Consider the following 19,947-nt stretch of genomic DNA (forward strand, 5'->3'; position numbering starts at 1 on the left):
GAAAGCCATGCATTTCTTTTTATCACATGAAAATAGAAGCATGGCCCATTATCTTTTAAATGAATAGCCCACACTTTTGATGGTGCTTCAATATGAAGCAGACCCTTTGCATAGCAGTACACATTCCTACGTTTTCCTTTCATACTCTTGCGTTTCTTTTATTTTCCTAAACCTAATAATTTTCCTCATCAAATAACCAAACTCAGCCGTCTTTACTCTTTAAACAAATCTGAACTTCATCATCAATCATATTCTTCTTCCATTTGTTCAAGCTCGGTAAGTATAACATTGGTTTTGTTCATTCTACGTTGTATCGTCAAATATAGTTCTTGAATTCGTATCTCTTTGTTAGGTTTAAATTTGTTTGTTCTTTGACGGTTTACATCGACTCGACGTCCTCTTTGATCCCTACGTTTCGGAATCATATACGGTACGTAAAATTCATTCGTTTATTCGCCGTTTCGATTCCGACGTGTTGTGTGCTATATAACTGTCGATGTAACTAAATTGTAGCTACCATTAATCTTGCTTTCCGTAACCTAGCCGTGATAGTTGGGATTGCTTGTATTGTATCGCCTTTTTGTTGTTGCCGTGCCGAGCTCGCCGTTGTTGAATAAAAAAATTCTGGATGCCATGGATGCCATGTTTGAGCAGAAGCTCAGTTCTTGGATTCAAAGAAATATTGGTTATAATTGGTTGGGTTGTTTGCATGATTAGGTAGCTTAAATCATAGGTTATATATTTCAATGGAGTTTTTCATGGTTTCTGTATGGCGGGGATGGGTTTCTTTTTGAAATGAAGATGATGATTAATAGGTTAAATTGGTCCCTAAATTGTGTTGGTTAACTATTTGAAATCCCTCAAGATATCTTTATTTAATGTTATTGTTTTGAACCTAACTTTAAAATTTGGATTGAATTGTAAATTAGTAAAGTGTAAATGATAAGTATTTTACAATGTAAATTATAATTACTCGGGTAATTATATTTAATTTTAATCGAGATGTCAAATTGGCTAATTTGCAATTTAGCTCCTAAAAGTTTCTAAAAACTTATTTTAGTTAAGTTATAACTTTTGGACTTCTAATTGATTTTTAATTAGTAAATTAAGAATGGGAAATTTATTGGATTTTATAATTGACTAAAGTACCATTTAGTCCTTAGTGGCTAAAGTACAGTTTAGTCCCTATTTGGCTAAAGTACAGTTTAGTCCCTATTTGGCTAAAGTACAATTTAATCCCTAAACTTTTATAGACTTAAAATATTTAAGTTTTGGTTGTAACTTGGGTTACTTGAATTTATAAGATATTAAATTCTATTTTATATAGATAATGCTTTATCAAGTATTTTAATTTATAAACTCGGGTTTATAATTTAATAAAGTTTTGGTTTGGGTTAGACTGTGGTCGCCCAATAAGTGGGAAGAAGCTTGGTAGTTTTTAATAACTCGGCTGACTCACTAATATGGATTTTAACTCGGATTTATTTAAATTAATTTATGTACCATTTTAAATGTGATTATATGATTTGTACCTTATAACTTGGGTTATATTTTGGAATGCATTTAATATAAGTGTTTATTAAATGTGACTTGGTTTTGCATTGTGCTAGTCCTATGTGGTGTCTAGTACTCTTTAGAGTTAGGGTCTGATTTTAATTATGATTTTAATATTTTATTTAGACCCGTCGACTGTTCGTACTTCAGAGGCGAACCAGAGTTAGATTGCTTGTCAGGATCACGTGGATTTAGCAAGCTGTGAGTTTATATCTCTATTTACCTCTTTATTAAGCAACTATTATATTTTGTATGTATATATATGTATAAACAGCTTTCGAACTGTTTTCCCGCATTGTGGATTTGATTTGGAACGTGCTACTCGATGGGCATCATCGGGACTGCGTGCGCACCGGTAATGATTATGGTAATGAGGTAGGTTTGAGATACGTCTCACCTTAGTGAGGGCACCGGTGGAAGATACGTCTCCTGGGCTCACTATTTATTAAGTGATAGTCGGGGATCGGTTATTGAGATACGTCTCACCGACACGACAATGGATTTAGAATTGTGGTTTAGGGTTTCATTGATAATCCATAATGAAAATGTTTTATTAAACGTTTTAAAGGTTTTTAACTTAATAAATGTAAATGGTTATATAAACTCTACTCAGTAAATCTGACCCCGTTGTTTTCCCAAATTTTCCAGGTTTATGATTTGAGCTTTGGTCGATCTCCGTTTCTTCATTCTCGGAGGTTCTTTATTTATTTCAGAAATAAAGTGTCGAACTATTTTAAACTCTTAGACCGCAGTAGTAGTTTCATATTATTCATGTCTTAGTCTTACGTTTATATTTTAGACTATTGTTGTTAGATTGGTCCAACTATTACTTATCGCTTGTGGCATGATTACAGTGTTATGGCATTTATATTATATTGCCATGTTGGAGTTTATTTGAGATTAAGCGTACTTTAAATGCTGTTTATCTGTACTGCTAGATTAGGCTGAAGTCTCGGTTGCCCCCGAGCATGTGATTTTCTGCAGGTACTTTGTTTTAAATGTATCTAAGTTGTTATCCGCAAGGCTTGCTACGGGTTTTGGTACAACCATACCCATACCCTAGCGCCGGTCACGATTCATGAAAATGGGTCGTGACATTTGGCTATAATTGACACAAAACGTATAGGTTTGGCATTTTTTGGTGATTAAGCCATTTCTTTTTAGTTTTAATTTTTCTTTCTTTTTGTTTGTTTATTTATCTAAATTTAGAGGTCCAACTTGTAAATCATAATTATGTTTTCCGTGAAAAAAGAAAAACACAGTTCAAAGACTTAGAAAATTCACATAAATAGTGGAAAAAAGAAAAACACAGTTCAAAGATTTACCCAATTATGTATCAAACTTAAAAATAGAGAAATGTGATGTATTTAAAAAAGACATTTCAAAGTTTGTTCTTGAATATGGACACGTAAAAGGGACATTATGATTCCCTGTAGTTATTAAGAGACAAGAATGAAAATGGATCGTAATAGATAGAAAAAGAATCTTTAATGATATTGGACCATATCTTATACTCAACTCCAATAAAAAAAAAACTCCTATTGTAATTAATTTTCAGAATAAATTATTTTGAAGCCTCTTAACAATTTGATATTTCTAGTTTAAAAATTATACTCAATGGCCTTTCACTTTTAATTTCACTAACAATTAATGACTTCTATTAAGAGAAAAGGGTCAAATATGCCTTCATATTTAGCCTAAAGATTAAATTGGTCCTCTATGTTTCGAAATGTGCTAAGACATATTTAATGTTTTTAAAAAAATTCGAATAAGCCTCTCTTTCTAACACCGTTTGTAAATATGTCAATCCGTATTTAGGTGAAATCTACCGTGACTTTTTGAACTTGAGGTTGTCCGAATATGCCTTTAATGTTTGACATGCAATTCAAGTATTGTCCGTCATGTATGAAAATGTTCAAATATGCCCTTCATATATAAAAAGGTTCAAATATACCCCTCATGTATGAAAAAAAATTCAAATATTGCCTTATATATGAATAGGTTCAAATATGCACTTCATTTATGAATAAATTCAAATATCACTAGTAAAGATGAGCAAAATTATCGATTGACCAAATTAATTAACCAGACTAATAACATTCGGTCGATTTGACAAAATAAATCTAAACTTTTAGTTTTTGGTTCAATTTGAGATTTGAATTATCCAAATTAACCGAATAAGTCAAAATTTTAATTTTCAAAATTTTTTCTTGTATTTTGTCAGTTTTAATCGAAATGGCCGAATTACTGTTCTATTTTGTCGGTTTGATTTTATCTCGTATCAAAGAAAATTATTATCACTTGATATTAGCAATCTAATCGAGTATATTCTAAGAAAAATACAATCACTTTCAAAGTCGATCCGATTTAAAATTTAAAGTTTGAAACTTAATTCAAACTCGACAAAAATCATTTTAAAAGGTCGAGCTCAAACTGGATAGTATAACTGAAACTCGAGCGCAATTCAACTTGATTATGTATATAAATATATATATTTTTTTTTAAATTGAGCATCAAAATACATAAGCTTGCGAGTATAGTCGAGCTTTATTAATTTTTTATTATATATATAATTAAAAAAACTGAAACTCGGCTAGGCTCGCGGGGTTATCGAGCGGAGTATTTTGATGCTTACATTCAATTTGAACTTTTTTTATTCATGAAGGACATATTTGAACCTTTTTATACATGAAGGGCGTGTTTAAACCACGTGTCAAACATTGAGGGAATATTTGAACTACTTTAAAGTTCAATAAGCCACGTCAGATTCCACCTAAGTAAGAATGGACGGTTTTTGAAACGGTGTAAAAAGGAGGAGTGTATTTGAGTTATTTTTTAAACGTTAAGTGTGTTTTAGCACTTTTTCAAACACAAAGGGTCAATCTACTCCTCATGCCAAATATGGAGGTCTCGTTTGATCCTTTTCCCCTTCTATTATTTATATTCAAACGATTTGATACCTTACTTTCAAACTATTTGGTATATTAATTGCAATTATTGTAATACCCTATACTTTTAAAAGTACTAAGTATCATGTCACGTGTCTTAATTTGGATAATTAAATTGAGGAAGTCGGCGAGTGCGTGCAACGAGAGCGACGGCGACGGCGTGAGGGGAGAGCGGCAGTGACGGACGAAGAATGGTGGTGGTGTGGTTTGAAGATGAAATTTGGTTAGGCATAAAAGCTGAAAAACTACCCACCTTTCATTTTTTTTTCAATAGCACCCTGGCCTTATAATTTTTTCAATAGCACCCTATTTCGTATTTTTCGGTTTCAATAGCATCCTAAAGCATCAAATTGAAGTTTTTTTCATTTGGTTAATATTCAAAAATAATCCTTCATATATATTATAAGTTCTAAATATTCTACAATGTTTCAAATTATACATAAACGTCATCTTCTTCATAAAATAAAAAAAATATAAGAATAAGTATTTAATTTTAAATTAAAAAAAACCGAACCCGCTCCGTAAGAAGACGAGCTGGCTCGTCTTCCTCGGAAGATCGGCTGCTGGTCTTCCATGGAGGAAGATCAGTCTTCCGAGGAAAACGAACTGCTCGTCTTCCTCCGGAGCGGATTCGTTTTTTTTTTTGATTTAAAATTAAATTATTAATATATATTTATTTATTTATTTGGATTTATTTGAAAGGTTTTTAAGTTAAGGGGATTTATTTGAATTTGTTCGAGTAGAAAAAAATAAAATCACCCTTAAATTTAATTATTTTTAAAAGTTTAATCCTTATAATAATAAAATCATCTTTTTTTTAAATTTAGGGTGTTATTGAAATCAAAAAATTGTTCTAAGTGCTGCAGACTGTTCACTGCATTAATGTATTAATGGTTGGCATTTCTCGTTGTGGATCTCATACTTGTAAAGCACTTATACTACATGCTAGTGGTTAGCACCGATGAGTGAGTTGCTGAGCTATAAGCATTAATTAGCTTAAAAAGTTAGGTTATGAGTCATGTTTCTGATCCAATACAATACCATTAGTATCTTAACAACACTTCACTAAGTATTTCATATGCCACGTACTAAATTAAATTATTTTAAATTCGCGAGATCAAATTTTATACTATCTCTTCCTAGTATTTTAATTCTTAACAACACCTATTTATTGAGTTAATTATGATTCAAATAGTATGTACTTTGAGCAAAATTTTGCTAAATTTATGAGATCGAATTTTTCCACAAAACGCAAAAACATCTTTAGTCCTAAATAATAAAGAGACAAGACCCTCCACAAAAAATAAGTAAACCAATTTCTAATCTTTACCAATTTAACGAGGACCATGCATTTTTTTCCAATCATTTTAGCATGTCTTTTGTCAATAATGTTATCATGACTAGACCTGTTAATAGATCGGGCTCAGACAAAATCTGCGCCCGATATGTCAGGTTTTTTATTTTTTTATATAAACTCAAGCCCGACTCGAGCTCGGTTCATATTTTATATTTTCTATATAAATTCGACGCTAACTATACTTTTGGGAGCTCCGGTCGGGGTTGGGCGAACTTACATGTACAATTTATAAAAATAAAAGACTGAGTCTGCCTATAAAATACCAGCCCTTTTTCGGGCTCGGGATAAATATCATTGCCCAACTCCGGCCCTAAAACCCGGTCTTGAGCAGATATACAAACGAATGAACGGGTCTAACACTGTACATTATATAAATTTGGTCAAACGGTAAATTAAATTCAAATTTTTGGCGGTTGTTATAATTTTAATTTAATTTTTAATTTTTATAATAATCGCTTATTTTCAGCATTTAATTGTAATTTTAGTCATTTTTCTCAATCATTTTTTTAATTTTATACTTCAATATAATATCTATTAGTTTTATTTGGTTTTTACGATCATTTTTAATTTCAAAATCATTTTTCTGTACTTCATTCATAGAAAAAATTAGAAAATTTAAAATTAAATTTTAACATTATTTATCATCTTTTAATATTAGAAGTTAAATTTGAAAAAATTTATATTATAAATTTTATTAATTACAAAGTTAATTTATAAATATAATTAAAAATTGAAATAATTAAATTGGTTAGAAAAATATTGGCTAGAATTGCAAAACATTAAGTTTAAATAAGTCATTTATGAGGGTTTAAAAAAAATCAAATGAAAAAGAGTCTAATTTACAAAATTAAATATAATTGAAAGTGAAGGTATGAATTTGAATATATTTGACAATTTTACGACATTAGAGTGAAATTGAAAATTGTTAAAAGATAGAATATTTTGTAATCTATTTCGTGCCAAATTATGGGGTGAAAAGTCTTTCGGCCTCTTTAGATAAATACCAAAAAAAGATAAAATATTTTCAAGAATACTACCTCAATTTTGTTTTTTGAAAAATACAATCTGTACTTTCTTTTTGCAAAAATAACTTTTGTTATTCTCAATTTTTTTTTAATCTCAGAAATACGATTTTGGCTACCCAGCGGTATACTAACTCCGTTGGTTAACCAACAAAAAAAACTTATTCAAATTCAAACCTCCATTTTTATTAAACTAGTTGAAAATTCTATTACAAATCCCTCCCCTTCATCACTGCAAGAGTAACCGTCAAATAAAACGTAAATCGTCTTTTTTAAAATCTAAAATTATTGATTCACCATTTGTTAACCAACATGGTTCTAAAAAAAAGTTCATTGGTGTACCATTATTACACCATTGGTTAACTAGCAACAAATATAAAATTCAGCAACTGTTTGCTAACGATTTCATTAATGATATATTCAAAATAAAAATTACAGGTTACCTAACGATTTACCCAATGTTAACCATTGGTTATCCAACATCCAAAAATATTACAATTCTCACAAACATTTCTTCAAACACCTAGAGTGCAACATGCTGTGCAACACAAAAAAATCGAACCACAAACATAAAATTCAGCAACTGTTTACTAACGATTTCATTAATGATATATTCAAAATAAAAATTATTACAAGTTTACCAACAGTTAACCTAACGTTTATTAACAGTGTATTAAAATAAGATTATTGGTTAACCATTGGTAAATTATTGGTTGACTAACAACAAAACCGATCATAAAATTACAAAATCAAAAACATTTTTTTTGTTGATTCGCAGATCCGATCTTCGTTGTTCATTCGTTGTTCAGGTTACCTAACGGTTTACCCAATATTAACCATTAGTTACCCAACACCTAAAAAATATTGCAGATACATAAAAGCATTTTTTTTTTCAAAACACCAAATATTGCAGTGGTGCTGCTGTTGATGGTGAATGAAGGTTGCGTGAAGAACGGCGGCGTTTCGACGACTTGAAGAATTTACACAAATCATAAACCAAACTTGCACATTTAAATCTGAAACTTACAGATCTAAACTCAAACCCTTCATATGGATACACAAATTAAAATGTTCTCTCTGTTCTATGCAAGAACAGGCTGGACAGCCGGCGAGAGGGTGAACGACGAGTAGTTTCTGGGTTAGAACGAGAAAGACTACCGGCCAAAAAGAACGAACGGCCAAGACCCATACCGGCGGAAAACGACGACATCATCGTTTTCTTCTTAAAGGTGTCGCCGTTCTTATTTCAGTTTGTTGGGCTCCACTAGTAGAAGTGGACTCGTGGCGGAGTTGAGAAAGAAAAATCCGGCGGCTGTAGATGAAAAGGAGAATAATAAAATTGAGATGATGAAGAAATTATGGTTGGCTGAGATAAGAAGTTGAAGGAGTAATATTTGTGTAAAAGTAAAAGTATAAAAATTAAAAAACAAAAGAACAAAATGTAGATAGCTAAAACCAAACCTAACAGCGTAATGATCTGATTATTTTGCTTAATTACCCTATTTTATCTAATTTACTCTTGTTTTTTTTGTTTGAACTAAAATCCTCATTTAAGTTTGGGCTTAAGACTAAAAGCCCTTCTTATTTCTCAAGAACAAATAGATAATTCAAAAGTGTAATTACTTAAAAAAAAAACTCACCTTATAATTTTTTTGCATTTATATCTTGATTTAAGAAAAAGTTCAATTGTATTCTATTTTGAATTTTTATGTTTTACCTCTATCCTGAAGTACTAAATTGATTTTTTTCATGTGAAAAAAAAACTAAAATAATCTTTTATATGTTTTTAACTTATATTCTAATTAGACATTAACATTAACTAATAACAATTATTTAATTTAAATTAATTATCAACAAACAATTTCAAATTAAAAACCGTGAAAAAATTAAAATTTCCATAAAATAAAATCTATTTACATTAAAAAAAAATTGGACCCCTTCTCGAAGGAGGAGCACAAAAACGAGAAAAAAATATTAAAAAAAATTATTAGTAGATTCGAAAAATCGGAGGAGTACGGTGGTAAGTCGGGAATATTTTTTAAATAATTTAATTTTTTAAGTAAAATATCTAAACAAATCAATTATTAAGGTTTATTTGAACATTTTTAAAGCTGCATGACTCTTTTGTATTTTTTTCAAATAAGAAAAAATATAGTGTAATCCTTCTATTTAGTTGTTATTAACATTTTTATAAGTCATTAATTGTACCCTTTTTTGGGATAGAGGTGAAATATGAAAATTCAAAATAGGGTACAATTGAATTTTTTTTAATTTGGGGTATAAACGTAGAAAAATTACAAGATGGGAGGTTTTTAAGTAATTAGGCTTAACCCAAATCATAAACAAATCATAGAGAAAATTAGGTAAAACACTCTATTTTCTAAAATAATAGTAAATTATACCTCAATAAGGAAAACATATAAAAAATGCCTCACCTTTTTAGCACTTTTATTTTTTTACTCTATAGTCTTTTTTTATTATAATAATACTTATTTCTTATTGTTTTTTACTCTAAATATTTTATTTTTACTCTAATATATATCTCCCTTTTTTCTCAGATTTACTCTCTCTCTCTCTCTCTCTCTCTCTCTCTCTCTCTCTCTCTCTCTCTCTCTCTCTCTCTCTCTCTCTCTCTCTCTCTCTCTCTCTCTCTCTCTCTCTCTCTGTGTGTGTGTTTCTTCTTCATCTTTTTCTTCTCCATTTTTTCCTTCTTCATTGTTTTTTTCTTCTTCATTTTTTTCTTTCTTAATCACGCCGTCGTCGTTCCTTCAACGATCCGCCATCACTCCGTCGTCACTCCGCCTTCGCTTCATCTTCGCTTCGCCGTCGATTCATCGTTCTTCCATATTTTAGCGATTTTTTCTTAACTCGTGGTGATTATTACGATTTATTTTAACTCTCAGATCTAAAAAAATTGTTCTTGAATTTTTTTTTCCAGTTTGAGATATGAAAATCTACATTAAAAACGATTTTCTGCAAAAAACGATTTTTTTTGCAGAAAACAGCGCTTGATTATCATATCGTTATCACTATGACGTTATCATATCATTATCATAACACCGTAGAGAAAAACAATTTTCTGTCAAGAAAAGTATTTGATTATCATATCGGTATCATTAACGTTAGCATGTCTATATTATAACGTTAGCATATCAGTATCATAATATTATACGATTATGATAATAGTATGATAAGGTTTATGATAATAGTATGATGAGTTTATGATATAGTTATGATAAAGTACGTTATGATAATGTTATGATAATATTTTATGATATTCTTATGATAAAGTTTATTATGATAATGTTATGATAATAGTATGATAATGTTAATGATAAAAGGTTACGATACAACTATGATAAAGTACGTCATGATAATATTATGATAAATATTTATGATACTGTTATGATAAAGTATATTATGATAATGTTATGATAATTTTTATAAAAACAGATGATAATAGTATGACAAAGTTAACGATAATAGTATGATAACATACGAAAAATAATTTTTTTACAGAAACATTACGATACCGAGATGATAATGTCACTGCTGCTTTTATGATAATATTATGAAAAAATTTGTGATACTGATATAATAATATCACTGCTGCTTTTTTAGATCTAGATCTGAAATATCAAATTGCGAGATAAAAAATAATGATACGTAAATAATTAAAAAATTTAAAATAAAATTACAAGATTGAAGATGACGGAAAATTAAAAAAAATTAAGTGAAAGTGAAAAATGCAGGGGAAAAAAGGAAGAAAGAAAAAGAAGAAAAGTGGAAGAAGAGAGAGAGAAAAAGAAAAAAAGTGAAAAGAGAAAGAAAGATAGAAAAGAAGAAAAGTGTCAGGTCATGCATTTTTTTTTTTTTTTTTGATAATAATAATAATATTTCATTAATAGGTAAATAAACGTACAACTTGATCTAAATGTAAGCTAAACAATACATTCAAGAAGTACATAGAGAGTAGGACATCAGTAAAATAGCAGAAATTTATATCTAAATTCTTCAAACACGTTGACGGAGCTCTTTGGATGTGCAACTCGGCGATCCGCCCGCTCCACTCGGTGATTATTTTAAACCACAAATCGACTCTTTGGTCTTTGCATGAGTCCGATTGATAGAATAATAGAAATAAAAATTCTCTTGATAATACTTTAGATCTACACCCCAAGATAATTTCCATGAAGGAAATAAGAAAATCCACAAAGGGTAAAAATAACTCCACAAAGGAAGACAAAAACTCCATAAAGGAAGAGAAGAAGCACAAAATAAAACTAAAATCTAAAATTATTGAAAGCAAACACTACAATAGAAGAGATTTGAGAGTGAGGGAGGTGATTTTAGACCAAAAAATGGCCAAAATCACCTCCCTTGAAGATATGCGGCTAGGGTTTTAAGTTGAGAGAGTTTGAGAAAAGAGAGAGAATAGTAATTTTTATATTTGAAATATTTTTGACAAGATAGAGGTCATGCATTTTTTTATGTTGGAGTAAAATCATTAATCTTTTGTCATATAGAGTAAAAATATAATATCTAAAAAGTTGCGATGTATTTTTTCAAAGTTTTCTGTGTTGAGATATATTATTCTATTATTTTTATTTTTGAGGTAAATTTGTAAGGAGCCCCAAATCATAATACCCGATTCGACCCATCAAATCACCCGCCAACTCGTTCAAAAATAAGCACCTAAAATCCCGCACTTTTCTTCAAAATAACTAACAAAACGGTCACACGCACGCTTAAAACTCATCACACCATCTCTTCCACTTCTCTCTCCACCGATCTCTAGCAATGGCGGATCTCATAGAAACCTACGCCTGCGCTCCGTCAACGGAACGCGGTAGAGGAATTCTAATCTCCGGCGATCCGAAATCCAATTCCATTCTCTACACTAACGGTAGATCCGTTATCATCCGTTACCTCGGCAATCCCTTGCAAGTCCACGTGTACGGTGAGCACAGTTATCCGGTGACCGTCGCTCGTTATTCGCCGAACGGAGAGTGGATTGCATCCGGCGATGTTTCTGGAACCATTAGAATATGGGGAGTACATAATGAGTTTGTTTTGCATAAAGAATTTCGCGTACTTTCCGGCCGGATCGATGATTTACAGTGGTCTTCTGATCAGTTGAGGATTGTTGTTTCTGGTGATGGCAAGGGGAAGTCTCTTGTTCGTGCTTTTATGTGAGCCATCTTTTATTTTTGAATTTGTTTTTTGTGAATTATGTTGTGATTTTGGAGCCAAATGTTTTTAGGATTTTAGGACTAGTTAATCTGATTGTTGATTACTGAAACATGGTGCTATTTAGTAATTTCTGAATGATTCTTGTGCTTAAGTTTAATAAAATTGCAAATTAAATCAGGAATAACATGATTTGCAATTATAACATAAACTTTAAAATTTAGCAAATTCACAAATCAACTTTCACTTTTTAGCAAATCGAAGGATATAAATTTGTTGAGTTAGAAGCTGGAAATCTATGTAGGCTCACCGCTCACATGTTGTCTGGTGTGTGATTTTACCAAATTTTAAATTTTATGTTATTATTGAAAATTATGCTAAAGTTTTTGTTTTAATTTGTAATGTGTCAGCCTACGTGGCAATTATTGAAATCCAGCGTGTCGCCCTACGTGACAATTCCGGCTTCTAACTTTTGCATCAGAAAATAAAATATGTTTTAATTTCCAAAAAGTGAGAGTTGGTATCTTTGCCAAGTTTAAACGTTTATGTTGTAATTGCAATTAACCCTTGTGTTTAGTGGATTGAATTCTGTCAAAATCATGTGGACTTTGATATGGCGATTTCATTTATTTTAAAGAGCCTTAATGCTGAAGCTTGCTTTTGTTTTGAGTTTTGAAATTTTCTTATTAATTACTTAATTTTCAGTATTTATATATGATCTCAATTGATGCAGAACAACTTCTGTCTTCTAAAAACTGGCCAAAAAGGAACTTCATTTCTACTGAATTCTAGCAATTTTCTGACTTAACAAATAGATTAAAAGGTTGTATCTGTGATGTAAATGTAATGAGATTTTTCTTGTATGTACAGGTGGGACACAGCTAGTACTGTTGGGGAGTTTGATGGCCATTCACGGCGGGTTTTAAGTTGCGCCTTCAAACCAACAAGGCCGTTCCGAATTGCATCTTGCGGAGAGGATTTTATAGTTAATTTTTATGAAGGTCCACCTTTTAAGTTCATGCTGTCTCACAGGTTGCTTATCTACTTTGTTAGCATACATAGATTTTGCATAGTAACTCTGTTTTGGACATTTGGTTACATTTATTTGTTAACTATGAATAGTGCTTGGATTGGATATGCAGGGAGCATTCCAATTTTGTCAACTGTGTTAGATTCTCTCCGGATGGCAGCAAATGCATCAGTGTAGGCTCAGATAAAAAGGGGATTATATACGACGGAAAGACTGGAGAAATTATCGGGCAGTTGTCGCAAGAAAATGGTCATAAATTCAGTATATATGCTGTTAGTTGGAGTCCTGATAGTAAACAGGTGAGCATCATATCAAGTTTTATGTATGTAGTTTCTCCAATCCATTTATCTTGATAAGTGAACACCGTAAAATCGACAAGAAATTTGATAATGTACTTTCTTATTTCTGTGAGGCTATGTTTTTAGTTTCTGCTTATTGATCTGGTTTATGTTCGATAAACTTCAGGTACTTACTGTCTCAGCTGACAAATCCGCGAAGATATGGGAAATTCCTGAAAATGGGGATGGAAGTCTGAAGAAAACATTGGAGTGTCCTGGTACTGGTGGAGTAGATGACATGCTAATCGGATGCCTTTGGCAACATGACTGTCTTGTCATTGTTTCCCTTGGTGGCACGATTTATTTATATTCAGCAAATGATCTCGATAAATCCCCAATATGCTTATCAGGGCACATGAAAAATGTCAATGCATTAACCGCAATTGAAAGTGATCCGAAAGTGATTCTGACAAGCAGCTACGATGGACACATTTTGAAATGGATTCAAGGTCGCGGATACTGTGGAAGAATAGAGAAGAAAGACAATGCTCCAGTCAAGTGTATAGCAGCTACCGGACATGAAGTTATCACATCTGGATTCGACAACAAGGTATAGTCTGGTGGACTGATTGTCACACATTCTAACTTTTAATTCAAGAATCTCAATTTTGTACTAATGATTTCAGGTACGCAAAGTCCCTCTAATTGGGGATAACAATGAAGCTGAAGAGAATGTTGATATTGGAATTCAACCTAAGGATGTAACCCTTGCCATTGATTCCCCTGGAATAGCTTTGGTCTCAACCGAGTCAGGTGCTGCTCTTCTTAATGGTCTGAAAATAATATCAAACACCAACCTTGGTTTCGCGGTGACAGCATCAGTGATTTCACCTGATGGAAGTGAAGCAATAGTAGGCGGTGAAGATGGAAAATTGCATGTCTATTCAATCTCTGGTGAAAAACTGAATGAAGTAGCAGTTCTTGAAAAGCATAGAGGCGCCATAAGTGTAATACGATATTCACCAGATGTCTCAATGTTTGCTTCAGCTGATCTAAATCGCGAAGCTGTTGTCTGGGATCGTGCCTCGAAAGAGGTATATTATGTTAGAATTTAGAAGTAGTTAAGCTATTCAGATTGAGATCATTTGCTTGAGCTACAATTAAGGTTTGGAATTCTTTTTGCAGGTTAAGCTTAATAACATGTTGTACCATACTGCTCGTATAAACTGCCTAGCATGGTCTCCTAATAGTTCTATGGTGGCTACTGGCTCATTAGACACTTGTGTTATCATTTACGAAATCGGAAAACCGGTTTCAAGCCGTGTTACCATAAAAGGAGCTCACCTGGGCGGAGTGTACGGTTTGGCATTTACCGATGACTCCGTTTTGATCAGCTCAGGGGAAGATGCCTTTGTTCGTGTCTGGAGGCTACAGCCACAATAAGATGCAATCAGTTAAACTGCAGGTAATTGAAAATGTCCAGTTACTATGGTTTGGTACTAAAATCCCTTTCTGTTTTATTTAAGGCCCATAATTAACCAATTTTTTTGTCAGTTAAAATTGTTTGTTGTTTAGTTTCATCCATGTTATGCAATTTTTGGATAGTGATATAATTTTTCAATTTTGTATGTGTGTATAGCTAAATGAGAATAATATTCTTTTGACTGTTTGCTTTTTGTTAATTTAAGAGCCAATCATACATTGCAATTTGCAATTCGCTTTTATGTTGTTATTCTGAAAATTGAAATGAAGATGTTTCATACATGAATTCTTTAACTGTACATAGCCTTTTAAAAAGGAAAATCAAGACCTCGTAATTGAGCATTAACTCATCGCGGTCCCTGTTCTTGTGCCTCAGGGTCGATTAACTAATAGAATAATATTTTTCTATTTTTAGATCGATTAACTCCTAAATTGTATAAAACAAACAGTTCTAAAAATGAATTGACGATTAGTGAGTTAATCGACCATGACGCACAATTTCAGGATCTGCGGTGACATTATTCCCTTGTAATTGATGTTGCCAGAGTTGTGAAATTAAACTTTCTGCAGCTGAAATTGTTTCTGTAGATTGCATATATTTGACTAGAGTTTTCATCTTTAGTCACTTTTTTCAGCTTTTAGCCCCCTGAAATGCACTTTTATCACATTTTGAAACTTTGATATATAGGTATCAACAACCATTCTCAATGCATACAACCTGTTTTTTTTCACCTTTAAATATGCATTTGGCAGTGTTATTTAGTTCTCTCTTTAGTCACCTCTGTCTATCTTTTGCCAAACCAACATTAATTTCATGGTTCAAAATGAACTTTTTCCTGCTTTATTTAACTCCATTGCTTCCCATGAGTTTTCACTTTGACAAAATATGATTTGATTCAACAATCTTTTCTTTCACAAGCTGACAAAATAGGAACTTAATACAAATGTAAACTAGTCTATTGTACAAGTCAAGTCACAAAGGATATATTTACATCCCATTATAGTACAATTTAATGAATCATGTGTTAGTTACAAGAATTGCATTTTTGTAAGATATTTTTAAATAAATGCAGATTCTTAAAGTTGAGGTATATAGATAGGTGATTTTAGCTGAAATCAATAAATGTATACATAGCCCTTTTTACATTTGTCTTTTATGCAAGCATACCATCAACATTATAGAAAACTACACTTTGTCTGCTGGCAATTTATTATGTGAAATTATGTGGAAGTTAAATGCAAAATGGAGTAACGGTCTCAAATATTAAATTTATGAACAAAGAGTCATTCAGGTCCCTTGATTTATACGTCATAGTCAACTAACTCACACTTATAGTTTTTAATTAATTAAGGATAATAATTTTTAGATTGTACAACCAATTTAGAATTCACTAGACCTAAAAATAGAGATCGTCTCTAATCTTAAAAATAAAAAATATTATTTTTATTTGATTAAAATGTATAAATGAGGTAATTTATTGGCCAAACACATATTTAGGTCCCTGCACTATTACTCTTTTCCAACTTAAGTCCCTGAAATATAAAACGTTTAAAATAAGTCCATACACTATCAAAAACATCTATTTTAAGTCCCTATCATTGCGCAAGTTAACAAAATGTGGATGACGTTAACAATTACATATCAAAAATGCTATTTTGGTCTCTGCACTATTATTTTTTTCCAAATTGAATCCTTATACTATTAGAAACATCAATTTTAAGTCTTTCTATCACATAATTTAAATAATATTAATAAAATTTTTATTTTATTTTCTTTTTTAATGTTATTAAATTTTTTTAGCATTTCCAAAGCTAGAATCATCTCCGACCATTAATAAATTTTTTTCATTTTAATTTAAAATTTTAATTATTTAAAATTTATTAATTTAATTAAATAAAAATAATTTTTTATTTTATACAATTACTTTTTTATTTTTATAAAAAAATTAAATATATTAAAAAATTGTTCGTCTACCTCGCAATCTTTAAAATATCATATTTTAAAAAATATTTATTTTAATTTAAATAAATAAATTCATTTTGAATTAATTAATTTTGAGTAATTAAAAATTTAAGTTAGATTTATAGTGCAATGACTCAAATGGCAAAAAAATTATAGTGTAGGGACTCAAAATTTTAATTTCATAAATTTTAACTACAACCAATCTCAGAGTCAAGCGTTTGTATCTCACTCTCTAACGGAATGACACGGAGGGACTTAAATCAGAGACTTTTAATAGTGCAGAGACTTATTTTAAATGTTTTATAGTTCAGGGACTTAAGTTGGAAAAAAATAATAGTGCAGGGACCCAAATATGTGTTTGGCCTAATTTATTCTGATGTATAAGTTTAAGAGCCCAATGATTTTTTATTATTAAATTTAGTGCATCTGTTTTTGATACTATGATAGAGCAATAATCCTTCTCTTTGTCATGTGCATTGTAAACTTTTATACTAACTTGCATTGTTTTGATTAAGCATCCTAAATTACAATTTCAAGACATTGGAATAGAATTTGGATAATTTTCAGACAAGCATGCTAATTGTTGTCTAAGTTAGAAAATTAATTTTAGACATCAGTACCAAACTCACTTTGGACTTTGAAAAATTTGCTGTAGTCCTGTCGGTGAAGCCATTTACAAACATTTTTTGCAGGTGAGACACGTGCAAACACACCTAACATGAACCACTAAAAAATTGGATAAGTGTTGCATTTTCAACCCACCTGTTCTTCCTATCTCTCTGCTCCATTGGGTCATTAATTCTTCGTACAGAAACAGTGACCAATGCCACCTTTGTCTGTTGTATGAAATTATGAATGTGTTAAATGTTAAGTAGCACGGACACGAACACGAAAAATGAAATACTCAAACACGGAAACGGTTCTATTTTAAAAGAAATATGTTAAAAATGGAATTTTATGTTCAAACCGTTAGACTTACAATATGTTTTCAAAACGTGAAACGTTAATTGAACAATTGTTAAAGTTACTACTAAAGTTAGCTTATAACAACTACAAAGTAATAATATCAGAGAGTTGAGAACAATAATACATTAATAACAACTGGACAATACATTGATAAGATTTTACTAAAACATCCCATCTCATCTCATCCCAACTAACTTGTTCCTTTTCAGAAACATTCATCAGAGAATACTGTCAAAAGCTACTAACTCCTCCACTAATGGAAAACATTACATCTTTTGAGTTTCAAAGTCAAACCCCACCATACTACTTTTTTTACATGATTGAACAGCTGCTTGTATTTTCATCACTGAACATGTGAGTAGTAGCTGCACCAGAGTTAGAGTTACAACCACCATTATAATTGGTGGGATAAGCTTCATTATAGGGGTAAGGTGCAGCAGAGGCAGAGCTATAGTTATTATAGTAATAGCCAGTGTTAGGTTGAACAAATGGTGACCTGTGATACATCATCTGAGGCTGTTGTTGCCTATTTTGCATGTTCATCATCATATTTGCTGCTTGATTATGGTCAAGGTTGTGCCCATTCATGTTCATCAGCATTGTTGATGGATATTGTTGACCTAAAGATCCTCCTTGATACCCAAGATTTGACTGAACCGGTTGAAACCCTAATCCTAAACCACTGGAGTTGGCTCCTAGAGCAGCAGAATTGGTTAGATTAGCACCATGTCCATTAAAACCAGCAAGATTATTCATCATAGCAGCAATGTCATGGTTTCCTCTTTTACCAGCTTCTACAGTATGATTAATTCCCCCACCTCCTGATTGGTTACTGTTCATCTTTAAAGCTGCTGCCATGGCTTTTTGATCAATGCCACCACCTGGAAGAATTTTCATTGCCATGTTCTGATTAGGGTTTCCTTTCTTTTGACCATTATTGTTGCTCATCTTAGTGGCACCCTGACCAACTGCTGCCGTAGCTGCATTATTTTTCTTGGCATCAATTTGCTGTTTGAGAAGACCTAGCTGACTTGGAGTTAGAAACCTGAGATCATCATCCTCATCATCTTCATAATCATCATCATCAAAATAGTCATCATCTTCTTCAGAGCTGAACATGGGAAACTTCTGCTGCTGGTTTTTTAGTGCTGCTAGGTTTTTCATGATCACTTGCTTTTGACCTTTGTTGTTGTTCTTGTCATCTTTGAAACAGTTGTTTTTTTGGTTTTGGTTTTGGTTACGGTTTTGTGTTTGAGTTTGGTTAGATTTTTGGTCCCAAATCTCAGCATGTTTACCAGCTCTCACTAGTTTCTTGATCAAACTTGCAGAGTCTATATTTCCTGATACTGTAACCTTCTGTTGCTCTGCATCTATGCTTACTTGGTAAACCCCTGAACCAAATTGTTTCAAAACTTTAATCAAGAACTCAGATTATGGACTTTTTTTAAATTCATGTCACCCAATTTCTACCACATTTTACAAGATTACCTGATAAATTTCAAGTTTTATAGTTTCATTTACTTTAATTTAGTTAAACATAGGAAAATAGTGATAATCATTTCTTATCTGAAGACAAAAAAACCTAGAGACTTAAGTAGCACGGACACGAACACATGAAAACGGGACACGGCATTGTAAGGTTTTGTATGTTAAAACTGAAATTTTATGCCCGAAATGCCAAGTGCCCGACACGTATCTGAATTGGAAATAGAATCCGAACTATAAACTTAAGCACAGATTTACAGACAGTAATAGAAACACAAATTTGCAATTGGATGAAAGAAATCTAAAAATTTCAGAAAATAAAAGAAAATGTCACCTTCAATCCTCTGAAGGAGTTTCTTGACTTTCTGCTTACACCCATCACAATGAATGTTCACTTTAAGAACACAAGTCTGCAGAAAGAAAGTAAATTACCAAAAAAAAAACAGAAAAAATAAACAAAAGAATCAAACTTTAGCATAAAAAATTAAAGAAAAAGAAGACAGAAAGAATGTGGTTACCTGGATCTTGAGGAGCTTAAAGTCATCTTGTTTAGTCATGGTGTAGTTTGTTTGAAAAACAAGCAAAAGAAAATCAAAAGTTAAGACAAAACACTACCTATTAATAATAACCTACTAGTGTAGTAGTACAACTCAAAAGTAACAAAAAAAACAA

General features: G+C 31.5%; 2 protein-coding genes and 1 long non-coding RNA gene across 3 annotated transcripts; 2 read left to right on the plus strand and 1 right to left on the minus strand.

The window, feature by feature from the left end:
- Positions 1-351: 351 nt before the first annotated feature.
- On the plus strand, positions 352-2,422 carry LOC130015607 (uncharacterized). Its single transcript, XR_008790850.1, has 2 exons — positions 352-430; positions 1,681-2,422. It is a non-coding gene; the product is annotated as an uncharacterized LOC130015607 (long non-coding RNA).
- A 9,200-nt stretch (positions 2,423-11,622) lies between these two features.
- LOC126680351 (actin-interacting protein 1-2-like) lies at positions 11,623-15,061 on the plus strand. Its single transcript, XM_050375472.2, has 6 exons — positions 11,623-12,073; positions 12,942-13,103; positions 13,214-13,400; positions 13,567-13,989; positions 14,066-14,473; positions 14,565-15,061. The coding sequence occupies exons 1-6, from the start codon at positions 11,682-11,684 to the stop codon at positions 14,820-14,822; spliced, it is 1,830 nt and encodes a 609-aa protein (XP_050231429.1). The 5' UTR covers positions 11,623-11,681; the 3' UTR covers positions 14,823-15,061.
- Positions 15,062-17,901: 2,840 nt separating this feature from the next.
- On the minus strand, positions 17,902-19,947 carry LOC126683486 (heavy metal-associated isoprenylated plant protein 37). Its single transcript, XM_050379397.2, has 3 exons — positions 19,794-19,947; positions 19,610-19,685; positions 17,902-19,181 (listed from the first exon to the last, which is right to left on the minus strand). The coding sequence occupies exons 1-3, from the start codon at positions 19,830-19,832 to the stop codon at positions 18,103-18,105; spliced, it is 1,194 nt and encodes a 397-aa protein (XP_050235354.1). The 5' UTR covers positions 19,833-19,947; the 3' UTR covers positions 17,902-18,102.

The sequence above is a fragment of the Mercurialis annua genome, linkage group LG5, assembly GCF_937616625.2.
Source record: "Mercurialis annua linkage group LG5, ddMerAnnu1.2, whole genome shotgun sequence".
In the NCBI taxonomy this organism is placed as follows: Eukaryota; Viridiplantae; Streptophyta; class Magnoliopsida; order Malpighiales; family Euphorbiaceae; genus Mercurialis; species Mercurialis annua.

Coding starts and splice junctions, on each gene's coding strand:
- LOC126683486 (XM_050379397.2), bottom strand. CDS start 19,832: ATGACTAAACAAGATGACTTTAAGCTCCTCAAGATCCAG. Junction 19,686..19,793: donor TTAAGCTCCTCAAGATCCAG/GTAACCACATTC, acceptor TTCTTTCTGCAG/ACTTGTGTTCTTAAAGTGAA. Junction 19,182..19,609: donor ACTCCTTCAGAGGATTGAAG/GTGACATTTTCT, acceptor AATTTGGTTCAG/GGGTTTACCAAGTAAGCATA.
- LOC126680351 (XM_050375472.2), top strand. CDS start 11,682: ATGGCGGATCTCATAGAAACCTACGCCTGCGCTCCGTCAACGGAACGC. Junction 13,104..13,213: donor AAGTTCATGCTGTCTCACAG/GTTGCTTATCTA, acceptor TTGGATATGCAG/GGAGCATTCCAATTTTGTCA. Junction 14,474..14,564: donor GGGATCGTGCCTCGAAAGAG/GTATATTATGTT, acceptor TTCTTTTTGCAG/GTTAAGCTTAATAACATGTT.